Source organism: Nyctereutes procyonoides, unplaced genomic scaffold (assembly GCF_905146905.1).
Source record: "Nyctereutes procyonoides isolate TBG_1078 unplaced genomic scaffold, NYPRO_anot_genome, whole genome shotgun sequence".
Lineage (NCBI taxonomy): Eukaryota > Metazoa > Chordata > Mammalia > Carnivora > Canidae > Nyctereutes > Nyctereutes procyonoides.
This window is the reverse complement of record NW_026575140.1, coordinates 88,573,445-88,593,512: the sequence shown is the minus strand read 5'-3', so window position 1 is coordinate 88,593,512 and position 20,068 is coordinate 88,573,445. Positions and strand designations below refer to the sequence as shown.

General features: G+C 41.3%; 1 protein-coding gene across 1 annotated transcript in view; it reads right to left on the bottom strand.

Moving 5' to 3' along the window:
- Nucleotides 1-20,068, bottom strand: part of JAM3 (junctional adhesion molecule 3) — an 83,159-nt gene that overhangs the window by 7,036 nt on the left and 56,055 nt on the right. Inside the window, exons 2-3 of the mRNA XM_055307073.1 lie at nt 4,786-4,851; nt 4,131-4,244 (exon numbers count right to left, since the gene is read on the bottom strand). Coding sequence (XP_055163048.1) covers nt 4,131-4,244; nt 4,786-4,851 — 180 coding nt within the window. The remainder of the gene's footprint in view (nt 1-4,130; nt 4,245-4,785; nt 4,852-20,068) is intronic.

The window sequence follows — 20,068 nt, the reverse complement described above, 5'->3', positions numbered from 1 at the left end:
ACAACAAAGACCTTCCTACAAGAGCTAACATCTGGGGACGCCTGGGTGGCTCAGTCAGTTAAGCATCTGCCTTCCACTCAGGTCGTGATCCAGGGGCCCTGGGATCGAGTCCCGTGTCAGGGTCCCTGCTCAGCATGGAGTTTGCTTCTCCCTGTCACTCTGGCCCTCCCCTCTGCTCATGCTTTCTCTTACATGCTCTCTCTCAAATAAATAAATGGAATCTTTAAAAAAAGTTAACAGTATGACTCTTAGTTAAAAACATAGACATAAATCATCATGACCTTGAATGAGGCAATGATTTCTTAGAAATGGCACCAAAATCACAAACTTAAAAAAAAAAAAAAAAGGCGTGTTGGCTTTCACTGGACTTTCATAAAAAATTTTAAAAGTCTCATGCTTCAAAGGACGTGCAAGTTTGAAAAGACAATCCACTAAATGGGAGAAAGTATCTGCAGATCATGGACCCGACAAAGGACTAGTATCCAGAATATATAAAGAATTTGCAACTCAACAATAAATAGACAAATAACCTGTTTAAAAATAACAAAGATTGAGTAGACATTTCTCCAAAGAAAATAAAACAATGCCTGGGTGACTCAGGGTTTGAGCATCTGCCTTTGGCTCAGGTCGTGACCCCGGGGTCCCGGGATCAAGTCCCACATCAGGCTCTCTGCATGGAGCCTGCTTCTCCCTCTGCCTCTCTCTCTCTCTCTCTCTCTCTCTCTCTCTCTCTCTCTCTTTCTCTCTCCGTGTCTCTCATGAATAAATAAAATCTTTAAAAAAAGTGAATGAAATACCTACAATGAAATATTCTTCATCCATATAAAAAGGAATGAAGTACTAACACATGCTGTACAGTGGATGAACCTTGAAAATAACATGCTGAGTTAAAGAAGTCAGTCACAAAGGACAACTCGTTGCATGATTCCATCTATGAGGTGTCCAGAATAGGCAAATCCAGAGAGACCAAGTAGATCGGTGGTTGCCAGGAGGTGGAGATAAAGGGGAAGCGGAGTAACTGCTAAAGACTAGCAGTTTCTTTTGGGGTTGATGGAAATGTTTTGTAATTTGAAAGCAGTGACTATACTGCTCTGTTGCACATCTCTGTTGACTATACTAACAGCTACTGAAGTATACACTTAAAAATATGAACTTTATGGTATATGAATTACATCTCATTTAAAAAAATAAATTTTAATATTTTATGTATTTATTCATGAGAGACACAGAGAGAGAGAGAGAGAGAAGCAGGCTCCTGCAGGGAGCCCAACGTGGGACTTGATTGCGGGACCCCAGGATCATGCCGGGGGCCAAAGGCAGCGCTTAATGGCTGAGCCACCCAGGCTGCCCCTTAAAACTTTTAAAGTATAAAAAGATGGTAACTCTGGGATCCCTGGGTGGCGCAGCGGTTTGGCGCCTGCCTTTGGCCCAGGGCGTGATCCTGGAGACCCGGCATCGAGTCCCACGTCAGGTTCCCGGTGCATGGAGCCTGCTTCTCCCTCTGCCTGTGTCTCTGCCTCTCTCTGTGACTAACATAAATAAATAAAAATTTTAAAAAATCTTTAAAAAAAAAAAAGATGGTAACTCTTTCAAAGAAGCATGAAGAACCTAAAAAATGACAAATAAGGGAAGGAGGTAGAAAAAAAATGACACACAAAATAGAAAATAATTATTACTGAACCTGCTGACTGGTGGCAAGAACAAGAAGGATTTATTACCATAATATAATAAAAACAAAAATGCTTAAGATGAAAGATGAACATTTCCAAAGGCATTTTCTAATACGAAGGTTTGTTATCCAGTAGCCATTAGGGGAGGATTAGAATTTCTACCAGGTAACAGTAAATAAGAATCTATCAAAGATATGGTAGGTGTGTATATACATATATGTGTTATTGACAGTATTATGCAATCATAAAAAAAAGAATGAGATCTTGCCATCTGTGACAACATAGATGGGCCTAGAGAGTATATGCTCAGTGAATGAGATCAGACAAAGAAAGCAAGTGTCATGGGATTTCCCTTTTATGTGCAATCTAAAATACAAAACATAACAAAAAGAGATTAATAAATACAGAGAACAAACTGGTGGATGCCAGAGGGGACAGCGTGGGTAGAAGGGTGAAATAGGTGAAGAGGAATCAAGAGAAACAAACATGCAACTACAAAATAAGTCACAGATAAAAAGTACAATAGAGGAAATAAAGTCAATGATACTGTAATAATGCTGTATGGTGACTCCACATCTCACAGTGAGCACCAAGTGACGTGCGGATCTGTGTCATCACTGCGGGGTGTGCCTGAACCTAATGTAACACTGCATGTGACTCCTGCTTCAATGAGAAAGTTCACAAAAATCTATCAGGATGCTTTTGGCACAGTTGTGACTTGAGGCAAGAGAAGAGGTCCAGCAAGATTCAAATTTTCCTGCAGCCTTCATATTTTGTGTGTAAACACTTTCCCCATCCTTCTGGCTAAGAGTAAGGTATTGGATTCCCAGAAACAGGAAGTTCTTTAAGAAGATTCCCACCTAGTTTTCTCTGATGATCACAAGGGTACATACAGGCTTTATCAGCAGCAGCCTCAGTTGTCACAGAAAATGGACTTGTTTCCTGAGAAAAACATTTCCATCTCTCCAAAATTAAGAGGTGGACGAGATACTGGTGAGGAAAACACACGATTTTCAAAAGAGGCTTTTTTTTTTTTTTTTTGAGAGAGAGTGAGAAGACGTACATGTGAGAGAGCTCGAGCAGGAGGAGGAGTACAGGGAGAGGGAGAAGCAGACGCCCGCCGAGCAGGGAGCCCGACGTGGGGCTCAGTCCCAGGACCCCGGGATCATGACCTGAGCCGAAGGCAGACGCTTAATCCACTGAGCCCCCCAGGGGCCCCCTGAAAAATGATTTTAAGAGCCTGTAACTTCTGATGATGCTGGGGACATAAAGCAGTAAGACTGCGGGATCAGGCTGTTTCCACTACTTCTGCCCTCTCCTCTGAAGCTCCAGATATCACCCTCTCTGTGGACTCCAAGGCCACCCTAGGAGCTGTGGGGCCCCGGCGTCCTGGCAGAGGGAAGGCCAGGTCCCGCTGCCCGCCATCAATAGCGTCTCCCTCTCCCTCCGTGCCACACCTGCTCCTAGCAACCCCTCCCCATCTCTCTCGATGCTGCCTCGACCTCACCTCCCACCATCAGCAGCTCCCTTCTGGCTTCTGCAAAAAAATTCTGAATTCTCACTCTTGCTGAACTCCTGGGTTTTCCCCATCCCCAGTCTCCTCCACAAAGTAGCCACATCAGTCTTTCTAAAGCATAAATGAAATCATCTCCCTTCCCTCTAAAAAAATCTTTGCGAAAAAAAAAAAATCTTTGCGGACCCTCAAGATCCGGTCCATTCTTGCCGGGCATTCAGTGCTTCTTGCCTGCCCTGGTGGCATGCCCGCCTGGTGTGTGGAGTCCTCCCGTCTCCCCTCCTTAGTCCCAGCTGTCATGGAGAGCGTGGAGTTTCCCTAAGCCCAGCTGCCTGTTGCTTCCACATCCCTACACACAGCCTTCTTTCTGGCCCACGACCTTCCTCCACCCCACCCCTCAGCATCTGGCCTGGTTAACCGGCTTCCTAGCTCAGCCTAGATGTCACTCCCAGGAAGCCTTTCCCACCACCTGCCCTGCCCTACTTCATGGGATCAGAGACACTCTATGCTGACCTCTGTTCTAGCAAATGCTTTCTCAATGTGGGAAGCTTGGCACACAGTAGGTGCTCAGCAAACACCTGTCTCCATGCTGTTCCTCATGATCCTTCTGATTGACTCACGCAGCTGGTATCACAAATGTCATGGAGCACACGGTAAGAGGATGGCCTAGGAAAATGTTCACCGTGATACCTCAACAGGATGGGCTACAGACAGATTCAAACCACAGTTAAAGAGGTGATGCCTGTTGAAGCTGGATGACAGGGGCAGGGAGGGGCAGGGTACTACTCTCATTACTTGGCCATGTTGGACTTTTCCAGAAGTGAAACAAACTGAACCAGACCAAACAACAATCCTGGCTACAGATGCAGCACCACTCGGAGGACCGTCTTGAGCTACAGGTGTATGCCTGGCCCTTGTGGACAAAGGAGCGGATTAGAGGATCATACCCTGAATTCTGTTGTCAAAAAACACATATGTGGTTTGGTCATCTTGAATTTTCTTCCATTCAATCCTGGGGTCAGTCGTCTGTGAATCCGTAATGATACAGGATAGTTCCACACCTAATGAGAAAAAAAAAAGAACTCTCAGAGACTGTGAAACAATTTTATGATCACTTGTGTACCTGGACCCTGCAGCTATGGCTCATTTTAGGTAGTCTTGCATGTGGGTCAAAAAATCCATCTCCTTAAAAAAAAAAAAAAAAAAAAAAAATCCACCTCCAGGCTCCAAGTGACTTTAAGAAAAGATGAATTTTAGCCAGAAAAATAACAAAGACAACTAAGCAAGGACTTTTACTAATCAGAGCACACGCGTGCCCCTCACACACGCTTGTGTGTAAGCAAGCTGCTCTGTGCCTACAAAGCCAGGCAGGCGCTGGGTACTGGCGGGTGCAGAACCAGCACACTTCCCTGCTGGCCCGCGGAGGCACGCTGTGCCACACAGGGCACATGGCACACTGCGCGCAAGGCAAGGCCAAGGAACCAGCCACCCCCGAACATCTGTGTGGCCCTGTTCGGTGGCAGGCATGGGCGGAGTTGGCTGCGAGGCTGCCGGTGCCCGTTAGGTGGTGCCCGTTCCCCTGGGAGGCTCCCCTGCACTCACTTTCAAACTCCTGGACCACTGGGGTCCGGTTGCTGGACTTGAGATTCACGGCCCCGGTCAAGCAACCTGAAGGGAAAGAATAAGGTCACGTCAGAGACAAGGCAACTCGAAAACAGCAGAGAACCCTCCCCTCCTGCTACGTAGATGACAGCCACGAACCACAGAGATTTGGTGTTTTATAACAAAGCCAGGTCTCTTAGATACAGCAAGCTGACTGCTCTCTGTCGACCTGACCTCACCGGGATGAACCAACCAGAAGCCTTCTGAGAATGTAGTTCCAGAACATAAGCGCCCTGGAGCTTTAAAGACTCTTCCTCTAAGAATTTCCTTCTTGCTCAGTCGTTATTAATCCTGTCAACATCTTTCATCCAGACCCACGAGAGCCTTCTTGTCATTCCTGCCTCCTGCATCTCTGCTGCCCCGTAACCATCAGGAAGCTTTCACTAGGGGCACCCGCGTGGCTCAGGTGGTTAAGCGCTCAACTCTTGATTTCAGCTCAGGTCATGATCTGGGAGTCCTGGAATCGAGTCCCCTGTGGGGCTCCCCACTCAATGGGGAGTCAGCTGTGTCCCTCCCTCTGCTCCTCCCCACCTCATTCACACTCTCCCTCTAAAATAAATTCAAAAAAAAATTTTTAAGTTTTCACTAGTTTTTGGTAAAATGAGAAAAATAACAATTTTCATGAAGCTAAGTTGAAACAGGTATTGATGAAATCAGGATATGCTAATCGCATGGCAATCCCTCTTAAAACTAGCATCTGACTCCCCATGTCTTTCAACAAACATTAAAACCAGTTTATCGTGGTCTCAAGTATTCTTACCTTTTTTTTTTTTTTTACAGAAGATCAAGTAGGTACACCGACCCCCCTCCCCCCAAAAATGTCATGCTTCAGCTACCTGGCCTCTGGGAAAATATGCATTCCCCAAAGAAGGCTTCCTACACAATCCTCGTGAGGGTCTCTGGATCTCAGCTCACTATCCCAGCTAGAGCAACTGGAGGAGACGCGTACTCCACCTCCTTGTGTATTAGGTGGGGTGCGGGTCACAACTATCCGTTCCTTCCCCTTTTTAAATCTTACTCAGTTTGGTTACATGTGTACCTTCCAGGTATACATTTTGATCCTTTCTTTCTTATTTAGTAAGACCTCATTAATTATAGCAAAAGCCATAGAAATCTACTAAAAGGGAGGAAAAATCACAAGTATAATACATACACCTGAGTTGCTACTCATTTTTATAACACTGACTTCTACAAAAAGTTGTAGAACCAGGACAAGGAAAGATCATTTTATTTTGTTTTGATTAATTGTGGGCCACTCCTTTTGAGAATCAGAAACACATCCCATGTATGTGCAGCACCTTCAACTTCTTCAATCTGAAAGCTCCCAGAGACCCAGAGACGGTAAGGAGTAATAACCGATGCTTTGAAGATCCACCAAGGCCACACAGGTTCTAAGGAAATGACCACAGACCGCTCTTTCAGTGTGAATCACTAGAATTTCGATGATGAGACCATGAAACTCAGGTTCCCCAGGCCCATGACCAGGAACCAGCTTCCAACCCAGAGTCCACTGAAGGCGCCTTTGAGGTAACTCACGAGAGCTTCACGCAACTGGATAATAAACCACCAGAGAACGCCATCTTCTGACCCTTTTCTTTAATAGGCATGATGTTAAGAGAAATTAAGAATGCACTGGAGAGTTCTATCACCACAGAAACAGAGAGGAAGGGCAGATGAGCTCACTTATCAAAATGGTGGGAACACTAGAGTTGGTAACAAGTGCACTGGAGGACAAAGGTGAAGGCTGAAGTCACTCTAGTGTCTGCGACACTGTTGAATTTTCATGAAGGCCAACTGACACACATTCTTTACAACAAACCTCTGGTGTGAACTAAGCCAGTGTGCTTCCTATAACCTCAAAGAAGATAAGGCAACACATCTCCAGACAATGGAAATAATCCCCCTTCAATCCCTCTACTCTGCAGCAAAGAGGCGAAGGCTCTATATGCCTCAACGAAGGCTCGGCCAGACCCCCTCCGACCCAACTCCCTGGGTAAGTTGCACAGGCAGCTGCCCATGCCCATCCTGGGAGACAGGACGTCCCAACGAGATTGAACAACAGAGGACCACTCAAGCAAGTGGAGCTCTAGCCCAGGTGAGGACTCCCCACAGCAGGACCCAGGTCAGATGGGGTCCCATGCTGAGAGTCCTCCCTCAGAGTCCTCCTTCTATTCTTAAATAACTGTATTATTATTATTATTATTATTATTATTATTATACAAGTCTTAAACTTACAAATTTTTGCCGCCGCCTCATTTACCTACTGCCACTAGCCCAGATCCCATTTTAAAATACAGATGACCGTTGAACAGCATGGTTTGAGCTGCACAGGTCCACTTACAGGTGGATTAAGGCTGATGGCAAAGGCCACAGGGTATTTACTTCTAGCTGCCCACCCCCCTCCACAGCATAATCAACAGCCAGTGGTGCAGAAGTCACACTTGCTGCCCTCTGAGAACCCAGGGAGGGGAGGCCCATGGGGGCCGCAGCCCTGGGAGCCCTAGAACCAGACAGGGCTGCAGGTTGCTCATGTGCCAACAGGGTGGTCCAGTTGAGCGCCCAGGGCTTGTGGGTAGAGGCAGACCTGTAGCAGAAGAACACATCCAGAGGGTCCCCTGTGGGCCGGGCTCCAGGCTGCCCTGGGTCCCTCCTGGTCCAGCGCTGACCTGCCCCCGAAGCTGCTGATGGTTACAGCCAGCACTATGTGGCAGGTGGGTCAGCTGTCCTCCACCTCCAGGCTGCGTTGGAGACCACCAGGCCATAGAGTAGCACCACCCTGGGGCCAGACCCGCCGACAACACCCCCCCCCCCGCCCCCATCCTGGCCCCTCCTGGAGGATGTTTTAAAATAAATACCCATACAGTGCCGTAAATATACTCTCTTATTTTAACATTTTCTTTCCTCCAGCTTACTTTATAAGAATACAGCATATAGTATAGGTAGCATATAGAATACGAGGTTGTCAGGCAGCCCAGGTGGCTCAGAGGTTTAGCGCCTGCCTTCGGCCCAGGGAGTGATCCTGGAGACCCGGGATGGAGTCTCACATTGGGCTCCCTGCATGGAGCCTGCTTCTCCCTCTGCCTGTGTCTCTGCCTCTCTCTCTCTCTCTCTCTCTCTCTCTGTATCTCTCATTAATAAATAAATTTTTTAAAATATGAGGCTATCAACTATTTGTCAGAGCTGAGGCTTCCAGTCAACAGCAGGTTAAGTTTTGGGGGAGTCAAAAGTTATGGGATTTTCAACTGTGGGAGGGGGATGGGGAGTGGGGGCAGGCATTATTAGCCCCATGTTGTCCAGCACCTTGCGTAAAAGAAAGCGCCATGAGGACTAGCACAAGCCTAACTCTTAGAGGCATCACCAGAAGCAGCTCAGCTGGAGTACCATCCCAACGTAACCAGTTGGGAAATGGGGGCCGGAAGCCAGCCCCGAAGTGGTGGCTGCTAAAGTTTAATTGTGCACACACAACCCCCGTGCTACCAAAACTCACAACGAGACTACACTACTTAATAATGAACAAAGGGGTTTTAGGAAGGAGAAAAGGTGGGGGGGAATCTATGATAGCATCTATCACATGTTCTTGTTCCTATTTCGTATCGATCTTGGTTATCAGACTAAGCTTTTTAGGATAAGCCATTCATTCATCAATTTTTACATAGCATCTGTTATATACCTGATACCGGCCTAAACATTACAGATGATACATGAATAAAACAAGTAAAAATTCATGTTCTCATGGAGCTTACATTCTAGTATAAAAAAACAAGTATTATTCGGTTTACTCATCTTTACCTCTTCAACTCTAACACTGAATGGCTTTTAGTAGGTACCTGGAAAGTGTTTCCTGAATAAATCAAGGTACATTTTTTGAGTTCTGTACTGATTTCCTTGAGCTTTCCAAAAAATCACTTAATTGAATTCAGTTTTCTCACAGAGCTATAGTGTGGTCACTCTTTTCTTCATCCTGCCTAAGAATATATTATTACATCTTGGACTTGGAAGGGATCTAAGATATGTGCAGTTGTCTGTTTCTATTCAAAACCTCCTAACCAAATTTAAGACTCCCCTCTAGGACAGTTGTGGTATGTCCAAAGCATATTATGGTTTCAGTATGTGGTCATTAAAATTCAGAAAATCTGGGGTGCCCTCATGGCTCAGTCGGTTAAGCATCCAGCTCTTGATGTTGGCTCACATCATGATCTCAGGGTCTTGGGATCAAGCCCCATGTTGGGCTTGTGCTCACTGTGAAGTCTGCTTGTCCCTCTCCCTCTGCTCTACCCCATCTTTCTCTCAAAATCTTTTTAAAATTTTTCAGAAAATCTTTCACCCAATTTCCTCCATTGGTCCTATCGTACAGAATTATAGCACAATTATCAAAACTGGAAAAGTGACGGGTAGAAAAGACGTGTACGGTCCTATGTCGTTTTATTGCATGGGAAGATTCCTGTAATTACCACAATTAATATACAGAACTATTTAAAAAAAGGCACCTAGCTGTTCCATCATCACGAAGATCTCCTCACGTGACCCCTTACAGTCACATCTACACCCTCACCATCTGTTACCCCTACCAACCACTGATCTATCTCCACAAGTTTGTCACTTAGAGACATATAAATAATACATATAAATGGAAATACACCATAGGTGACCTTTTGAGATTGACTTTCATTCAGCATAATGCCCTTTGGATTCACCCAACTGAGGTGTGAGGACAGTTCATTTCTTCCCATTGCTGCGTAGTAGTGCTAGGCATGGACGTACCAGTTTAACCACTCACTCGTTAAGACAGCTGGGTTGTTGCCACTGTGGAGCTGTTCTGAATACCTCAGCAGTGGGGAGTGTCTGCTCTCCCGACCCAACTGAAGGTTAGTAGGTTGAGAAAATGAGAGTCAGGGTGACATAAAGATTTTCTCTTTACTGAATGTGGTATTTTCATCTCAACAAGACATCAAAGCTGAATGTGAGACAGGGTGCTCCTCCCCTTATACCCTTTCTTTTCTACATATAATATACAGGAGTGGTCCAGTTTTTCCACATTCTTATCATTACTATTTTTTATTTTATTCTGGTAAAATATACATAACACAAAATTCACCACTTTAACCACTTTTGTATAATTTGGTGGCATTAAGGATATTCCAGATGTTGTGCAACAACTGCCACTATCCATTTCCACAAGTTGCTCATCATCCTAACAGAAACTGTATACCAATTAAAGAGCGACTCCCCATTTCCTGCAAACCCCAGGTGCTGGCTCTATGAATTTGCCTATTCTAGGTGCCGCATGCAAGCGGAATCCTAGCGCCTATTTACTGCCTCTTGTTTACCCGTCCATCATTCATCAACAGATGGGGTGTTTCTACCTTTTGGCTACTGTGAATAATGCTGCTATGAACCACGGAGTACAGGCATCAGAGTCCTGGCTTTCAACTCTTTTGTGTACGTATTTAAGAGTTTAATTCCTGGACCATATGGTAATTCTATGTGTGACTGAGGAACTGCTAAACTTTACTGCTGCGGCTACACCATTTTATGACCCCATCAGCAATGGGTTCTAACTTCTCCACATCCTCACCAAAATTTCTAATTTTCCAGGTTTTGTTTTTTACTTTTAATAATAGCCATCCTGATGAGTGTGAAGTAGTATCTCATTTTGATTTGCATTTTTCTAAACTGGAAGATGTTGCCCATCTACTCATGTTCTTATTGGTCATTTGTAGATCCTCTTTGGAGAAATGTTTATTCAAATCCTTTGCCTTTTTTTTTAAGTAGGTTGTTTTTTCATTGTTGAGTTGTAGGGGTTCTTTATATATTCTGGATCTCAATCCTTTTATTTATATATATATGTGTGTGTGTGTGTGTGTGTGTGTGTGTGTGTGTTTTGCAAATATTTTCTCCCATTCTGTTTTACTCTTTTATAGTGTCCTTTGATTTACAGAAGTTTTTAAGATATTATTTATTCATGAGAGACACACAGAGGCAGAGACACAGGCAGAAGGAGAAGCAGGCTCCATGCAGGGAGCCCGACGTGGGACTCGATCCCAGGACCTGGGGTCATGCCCAGAGATAAGGGCAGACGCTCAACTGCTGAGCCACGCAGGTGCCCCAATTCACAAAAGTTTTTAATTTTGATGGAGTCCGATTAATTTTTTCTTTTGGTGCCTGTGCTTTTGGTGTCCTATCCACGGCATGCCAAATCCAATGTCATGAAGATTTTCCCCAATGTTTTCTTCAGAGAATTTTAGTTTTAGATCTTATATTTAATAGCCTTTCATCTATTTTAAGTTATTTTCAGTAAGGTAAGGGCCCAAATTCATTATTTAGAATGTGCATATTTAGTTTTCCCAGCCCTATGTTTTGAAAAGACTATTCTTCCCCATTCAACAGTCTTAGCACCCGTGCTGAAGATTAGTTCACCCCGCATGCGAGAGTTTATTTCAGGGCTCTCTATTCTGCTCCACTGGCTCACATGCCTCCACTAGGCCAGCACCGCACTGTTTTAATTACTGTAGCTTCATAGTATGTTTTGCAAACAGGAAATGTGAGTCTTCCAATTTTGTTCTTTTTCAAGATGACTTCAGCAATTTTGGGTCCCTTGAGATCCCATATAAATTTCAAGATGGTTTTTTATATTTCAGAAAAGAACAACTTTGGGATTTTGAAAGAGACTACATGGAAATGTAGATTCCTTTGGGTAGTGTTAACAATTTTGTTTTCTAATCCATAAACCCAGAATTTACTCCACTTATTTGTATCTTCTTTAATTTCAACAACGTTTTGCAGTTTTCAGGGTATGAGTCTTTCACTTCCTGGATTAAATTTATTCCTAAATATTTTCTTTTTGTTGCTATTATAAATAGCATTGTTTTCATAATTTCCTTTTCTGTATGTTCACTGTTAATGTGTAGAAATGAAAATTACTTTTTATATGTTGCAGGGTTTTTTTGTTTTGTCTGCCTTGTTATTAGCTCTAGGCTACTCCCTTTATCCTTTATCCCTTCCTTTTTTTTTCTTCTTTTGTTTTTGGAGTAATCTTTAAGGTTTCCTACAAATAAGATCACATTATGAATAGAGATAATTTTACTTCTTTCTTTCCAATATTGTTTTACTTCTTCTTTTCCAATATGGATACCTTCTACTTCTTTCTGTTGTCTAACCACTCTGGCTAGAAATTCCAAAATTATGTAGAATAGAAATGATGAATGTAGGTATCCTTGTCTTGTTCCTGATCTGAGGGGAAATCCAGTCTTTCACCATTACTTATGACATTAGCTATGGGTTTTTCATATATATATATATATATATATATATATATATATATATATAGTTTGCTATTTTTTTTTAACCATGGTGAGGATGTTTCTTCTACTCCTAACTTATTGTGCTTTTGTTATGAAGGGTGCTAAATCTTGTCAAATGCTTTTACCGCATCAGTTGAAATGATCATGTGGTTCTTTGATTTTATTCTATTAATCTGGTTACTACCTTAATTGATTTTCATATGTTGAATAATTCTTGCATTCTGGAAGCAAATTCCATTCACTCATGGTGTATAGTCCTTCAAATATGTTATGGAATTTAGTTTGCTAATACTTTTTGTAATATTTTTGAGTCACTATTAAGGAATACTGGTCTATGGTTTTCTTACAGTGTCTTTGTCAGGTGTTCATATCAGGGTAATGCTGGCTTTACAGAATGAATTAGAAGGAATCCTCTTCAATTTTTTGGAATAGTTTGACAAGATTGATGTTTTTCTTTAAATGTTTGTAGAATTCACCAGTGAAGTCATCTGGTCAGAGTTTTTCTTTGTTTTTGATTATGGATTCAATCTCCTTACTAGTCATAAATCTATTCAGATTTTCTAGTTCTTAATGATTAAGTTTTGGTATTGCTTGTTTCTGGCCACTTGTCAATTTGCTGTTGTACACCTGTTCACAGTATTCTTTCATAATCCTATTTCTGTAAAATCAGTTGTTACCCCCCCCCACTTTCTTTTCTGATTTTAGTAATTCAAACCTTATTTCTTTCTTAGTCAATCTAGTTAAACTTCATCAATTTTGTTTATCTTTTCAAAGAAGTATTTTATTTTCATTGATTTCTATTATTTTTCTATTTTTTATTCATTTCTGCTCTAATCTTTACAATTTCCTATCTTCTGCTGGTTTGGGGTTTATTCTTCTTTTTCCAGTTTCTTAGGGTATAACATTGCTATTGATTTTAGGCCTTTCTATGTTGAAATTTTATGTGCTTTAGGTCTTCATACTGCTTTCTCTGAATCCCATAAATTTTGGTATATTGTGTTTTCATTTGTCTCAAGGTATTTTCTAATTTACTTTGTAACATCTTTGCTCCATTGGTTACGAGTGTGTCCATTTCCATCTATCTGTGAATTTTCTAGTTTTAGTTATTTACTTCTAGTTTCATTCCATTGTGACTCGAAAAGATACTTTATATGGTTTAATTTTTTAAATTAAGACTTGTTTGGCTTAATATATAATCAATCCTAGAGAATGTTCTATGTGTACTTGTGAAAAATGTGTATTCTGCTGTTGCTGAGTATAGTATCCTGTATTTGTTAGGTCCAAGTGGTTCACTATATTGTTCAAGTCTTGTATTTCCTTATTGATCTTTTATCTTGTTTATCCATTATCAAAAGTGGGCACTAAAATCTCCAATTATTGTTGAACTATTTCTCCCTCCAATCCTACCAATGTTGGCTTCATATACTATGGGGCTCAAGTGTCTGATGCACACATTTGTAACTGTTATATATTATCTTACTATTACTGACATTCTTTGCCTCTTGTAACAGTTTTTTACTTACAGTCTATTTTGTCTTTCGGTTACTATTTGCACAGAATGTATTTTCTCACCCTTCCAGCCCAGTGTGTTTAGATCTAAAGGGAGTGTCTTATGGATAGCAAGCAGCTGAATCATTTATTTATCCTGTCAATCTCTGCCTTTGATGAAGAGTTTAATCCATTTATAATGTAATTAACTAATAATGAACTTGTATCCGCTATTTTGCTACTTGCTTTCTGTATGTATTATTTTTTGTTCCTCATTTCTTCCACTGCTGTTTTTTTTTAATTTATTTTTTATTTTTTATTTATGATAGGCACACAGTGAGAGAGAGAGGCAGAGACATAGGCAGAGGGAGAAGCAGGCTCCATGCACTGGGAGCCCGACATGGGATTCGATCCTGGGTCCCCAGGATCGCGCCCTGGGCCAAAGGCAGGCGCCAAACCGCTGCGCCACCCAGGGATCCCCCACTGCTGCTTTTTTTCAGTGTTTTGTTTTTGGGGAGTGACACATTTTGATTCCCTTCTCATTTTCTTCAGTGTAAACTCTATAGGTATAATCCTTGTGGTTAAGACTCCTAACTCTGGGAAATGAACTAGGGGTGGTGGAAGGGGAGGAGGGCGGGGGGTGGGGGTGAATGGGGGACGGGCACTGAGGGGGGCACTTGACGGGATGAGCACTGGGTGTTATTCTGTATGTTGGCAAATTGAACACCAATAAAAAATAAATTTATTATTAAAAATATATATATATATAATCCTTGTGGCTATCATGGGTTTATTATAACATCCTAAAATGAGAAGAAATTTGAACTGATACCAACTTAACTTCAGCTGTACGCAAAAATTCTATTCTGTCCTTCCCTTTATGTTATTGTTGACACAAATTACATCTTTACAGATGTATGTATGCCTTATCAATAACATAGATTTAAAATTATTTTTATGCATTGTCTTTTAGATTCTGTAGAAAATTAAAAGTGCAGTTACATACCAAAATTATAATAAGACTAGCTTTTATATTTGTGTAATTATCTCTACTGGAGATCTTTGTATCTTCATACAGATTTGAGTTAGTGTTTTTTTCATTTCAACTTGAAGGATTCCCTTCAATATTTTTATGTAGAACAGGTAATGAACTCCCTCGGGTTTTCTGAAACTGTCTTAATTTCTCCCTCATTTCTGAAGGTCAGTTTGGCAGATCTAAAAATTTCAGTTTACAGTGTTTCCGGTGCAGCAGTTTAGTGCCACCTGCAGCCCAGGGTGTGATCCTGGAGACCCTGGATCGAGTCCCACGTCAGGCTCTCTGTATGATGCCTGCTTCTCCCTCTGCCTGTGTCTCTGCCTCTCTCTCTCTCTCTGTCTCTATGAATAAATAAATAAAATCTTTTTTTTAATAAATAAAATCTTAAAAAAAATAGTGTTCTTCCTTCAACACCTTAAATATGCCATCTCACAGTCTTCTAGCTTCCAACATTTCTGGAAAGACATCAGCTGATAACTTTATTGATGATTCCTACTGATAATCACTTCTGTCTTGCTGCTTTCAAGGTTTTCTTTTGTCTCTGGCTTTTGACAGTTTGACTATCATGCATCTCAGGATGACTCCCCTCGGGTTTATCCTACTTGGAGTTCATGAAGCTTCTTAAATTTGTAGATTCATGACTTTCATCAAATGGGGGGGGGAGTTTTCAGCCATTATTTCTCAAAAAAAAAATCATTCTACCTCCTTTTCTCTCTCTTCTCCTGGGACTCCCATAAAGCACATGTTGGTCCACTTGACAGTGTCCCACAAGTCCATCAGGCTCTGTTATCAGCTGAATTGTATGTCCCGCCCCCTCTCCCTGACCAAGATTTATGTTTTGAAGTCCCAGCCCCCAGTACCTCAGAATATGAGTAGATGAGGAGACAGAGCCCTTAAAATGGTGATAAATTAAACCGATGCTATTAGGAGTCCTAATCCAATCTGACTCATGTCTTATGTAAGCAGGAAATTAGGACACATAGAATGACGGGCATGTAGAGGAAAGACTATGTGAAGACATGGCAAGAAGGTGGCCATGTACACACCAAGGAGAAGCCTCAAAAGGAACTAAATTTGCTGACACCTTGATCTTGGACTTCTACCTTCCAGAACTGTGAAAAAATAGATTTTGGTTGTTTAAACCACTCAATCTCTGGCATTTTGTTATGGCAGCCTAGCAAAATAATACCGGCTATGTTCACTTTTCATTCTCTTTTCTGCTCCTCAGACATGATTGATAATTTATATCGCCCTATCTTCTGGTTCACTGATTCTTCCTTTTGCCTGCTCAAATATGCTGTTTATCTTCTCCAGTGAAATTTTCATTTCAGTTATTACACTTTTCAACTCCAGAATTTATTTTTATTCCTTTTTACAATTTCTATCTCTCTGTTGTACTTTGATGCTCAAATAATGTTTTCCTGATTCCATGTTTTCCCCTAGCTCTTTGAGCATATTAAAGATAAATTATTTAATGTCTTTTAGACATTAAAATCTAATGTCTAGGTTTCTTTTCATTCACTTTGTTGAATGTTTATTTGTATGTTTTGCAGGTTTTTTTGAAAATTGGGCATTCAACTATTATAAAACTATTACTCAGGAAATCAGTTTCTCCTTCTCTAGGATTTCCTCTGTGTGTGTGTGTGTGTGTGTGTGTTCAATTATTGCTGAAAACTGTAGCACTCTGTTTTGAGAGTTCCAATTTTTTTTTCCTCAAACACTATTCCTTTTTGAGCCTGGTCACTGAGGTTTCTTTACCTTCAATGTTCTGACAGACATTTCCTGTTCTGATAAAGACTTCCTTGAATGCCAAGAGCTCTCTCTCTCTCTCTCTCTCTCTCTCTCACACACACACACACACACACACACACACACACACACAAAAGAGAACAGCCACCTTTCCCAAATCTTTGTAGACTGGCTCCATGCAGGGGCATTCCTTCTCCCCTTTCTTAGTTGGTTTTGCTCTGAGTACAGGGATCACCCTAAGATGGAATGCTGTTGCCCTGAAGGTCCTAATTTCATAGTCTTATCACAGCTTCTCTTCTAAGACAGCATATTGTGTATCTTTATCCAGAATCTCTTCCAGCAATTGTGGGTTTGTAGTCCCCTTGTAGCTTTTACAAGCAGTGTCTATTTCTTTTCCCACCAGCATTCCAGGTTATGTGAGACAAAGAAAAGCACCTCATGTCAGTCCTTCAGTTATCCTCAGAGAAATTAGAATAAATGTGCCAAAACATCTGCAAATCAGGTTTGCTTTCCTTCCAATTTAAGGGATGGGGGAAGAGGGATAGGGATGGGGAGAGACTGTCATGGGGGGAAAAGTAAAAATGTGATCAAACTTTCCTACCATTTTGAAGATTTTTTTTTTTTCTTGACTGGGCATTTATTTGGTTGCTATAAACCTTCAACTGTTTTCCAAAGCTCTTACAAAGTTGGTTTATTTTTTTCAATGTTTCCATGGGAGAACATGAACCTAGAGGTTCCTCTAGCCTAGGTTCTACCTCTTGTTGATGTCACTCCAAACTAGCATTATTGCTCTTTTTATTTTTTGTTATTTCAGCCATTCTTATTCATCGTTGTGCCTCCAATTCCCAACATCATACCTGAGATGCAAGAAGTTTTTGGAAATGTTATTGACTGTAAAGTGGAGGAGAGAGACACAAGTTCAATACAGTATGATAATTGACATGTCGGTAACCCAGAGAGTGTATGACACAGTTGGCTAAGGAGCCAGGACTCAAATCCCGCCTCACTGTCTTTGCTCATTTAGTATTTATTCTGACAATGTAGCTCTCACTATAAATTAGGAAACTGGCATTTTTGGATTCCATGATTTCCAAGGACTTAAATGCTTCACATAGAAATGACAATGTTTTTTCAACCAAAAGAACCAGTGACTCAATCCAGTATACAGGTAACCACTCAGTGTTGTGTTTGTAATTCCATTTTCAAAGCTCTTCTATATGCCAAAGCTATAAACTATCAAGTAATCTGGGCCCTAAAAAAAAAAAAAAAGTAATCTGGGCCCTATTTTTTTAATAAATTAATTTTTATTGGTGTTCAATTTACCAACATACAGAATAACACCCAGTGCTCATCCCGTCAAGTGTCCCCCTCAGTGCCCGTCACCCATTCACCCCCACCCCCGCCCTCCTCCCCCTCCACCACCCCTAGTTCATTTCCCAGAGTTAGAAGTCTTTATGTTCTGTCTCCCTTTCTGATATTTCCCACACATTTCTTCTCCCTTTCCTTATATTCCCTTTCACTATTATTCATATTCCCCAAATGAATGAGAACATACACTGTTTGTCCTTCTCCGATTCACTTACTTCACTCAGCATAATACCCTCCAGTTCCATCCACGTTGAAGCAAATGGTGGGTATTTGTCGTTTCTAATGGCTGAGTAATATTCCATTGTATACATAAACCACATCTTCTTTATCCATTCATCTTTCAATGGTGGGCCCTATTTTTAATACTCCTATTGACTTTCAGTGTGATTGTGTACCCTTCATTTTCCCCAACTGCAAAATATTAGAAACTTTTTATCCTTCTTTCACGAATAACTGAATACTAATTATAGTAAGTTGTCAATTAAGTTGTCACTTGAGTATTATCTTATTATTAGAAACTTTTTATCCTTCTTTCACTAATAACTGAATATTAATTATATTAAGTTGTCAAGTTGTCACTTGAATATTATTATCTTATTATTATCATTACTATATTTGCTATATAGAGGATGAATGCATTTCTTGTGGCCCAAGGAACAGTAAGTTTTAAATTGAATGGCTTGAGACTTGAGGCCCGAAATATATTAACCCTAAATACCATGAGTGGAATAATATAAATGAAAATCCCAAGAAAATTCAATCTAAGTTCTAAGGCAGGTGAAGGAGAGGTAGGCTACAAAAGAAAAGGGAAGGAAAGAAAGAAAGAGGGAGGGTGAGGGGAACTGAAAAAGAGAACATTAAAAGGTGGCAAGAAAAAGAATGAAAATATAAAAATGATAATTCATTCTATATCAAATCCAGAAATTCCAGATTTCTGAGCATCAAAATATGCTTGAATTCATAGCTGGCAAAGGCTCTTGGTCTTCTAGTCCAATGGTATTTAATCCCAGCTGGGTTAATGGAGGAATTCTGAGAATGTAGACACTGAGGTCCAGTCCTGGCGGGCTGCTTTGCAAGTGAGCAGAGATGACAGAGGAATTATAAAAAAATACAATATAACATTTCTGACTATATTAAGGAGAAGACTTGACTTTAAGCTGGTTGTTCTCAAGTTGACAGTAATTATGAAACTATACCAGCTCAGTGTCAAGCCAAAGCTAAAATCCAAGAGGGAAACCTCTTTTTCCCTTTTTTTCTGTAAACAACACCCAAAGGCTCTGGTTTTATTTTAATAAGCAAAAGGTACCGCTGCTTGGTTCACTGTGAGAGTCAATGTTTCCTGCCTGGAGGTACCTCATACCCTGCAGAACAGCCATGTCAACCCAGACATGAGGGCACGGAGGAGAGAATAAGGAGCTGTGAAAGGACACATGCGCTGATGGGAAGGCCACCTGAATATGGCTCAGCCTCACACTGTCTCCTGCTTTTTATCTCCTCTATGCTTTTAATGTTATTCTAGGAGCAGCAGTTGTCACTCCATCTTCCGCTGGGCTTACTTTTTTTGAAAAATATGAAATGAATTCTGTATTTCCAGAGCCATCAAGCTTTGAAGTGGCTTAGTATAATGGCATTATTCCTTATTCTTGAAACCAAGGACAGAGATATCACAGATCCAGAGGCGAGGAGGGTAGTGAAAATGATTCCACTTTATTCCTTGGATCACCCTCTAGAATACCAATGTCAGTGGTATCATTTCCAACTGATGAATGAAGAGGCCAACTGACTTGCCTCTGGTCTACAACTAACTGAGTTGGGTCCTCAGACTCCAACTTGAACACTCCTTCCATTATACTGTATTGTGTACGGTTCCTTCTTATCCCCGGGGAATCCATGAAAGAAATTAACATTTGGTTGGTTTCATCTGTATGTGTGCTTGACAAGAAATGTATCAAGAGAGAATTTAAAAAAAAAAAAAAGTTGGAGAATTCTTCGAACCACTTTTTTCCCAAATGCTAAATGGCTCTAAGATGGTCCAAAGGTAAAGCTTTGCTACAACACATGAGGGCCAGGTTATCCCCAGCGTAGTGATACTGACCACACATTATCAGAGGCACAGGGATAACCTTAAAGCCCAACAGTTACGTAGAATCGGCAAGACTTGAGGAAGAGGAGATACGACCAAAATTAAGAAAGGTCACACATGGGACAGATCTACTTCCAGACACATGTCCCACGCCATAAATAGTAGTTATCTGGGATCCCTGGGTGGCACAGCGGTTTG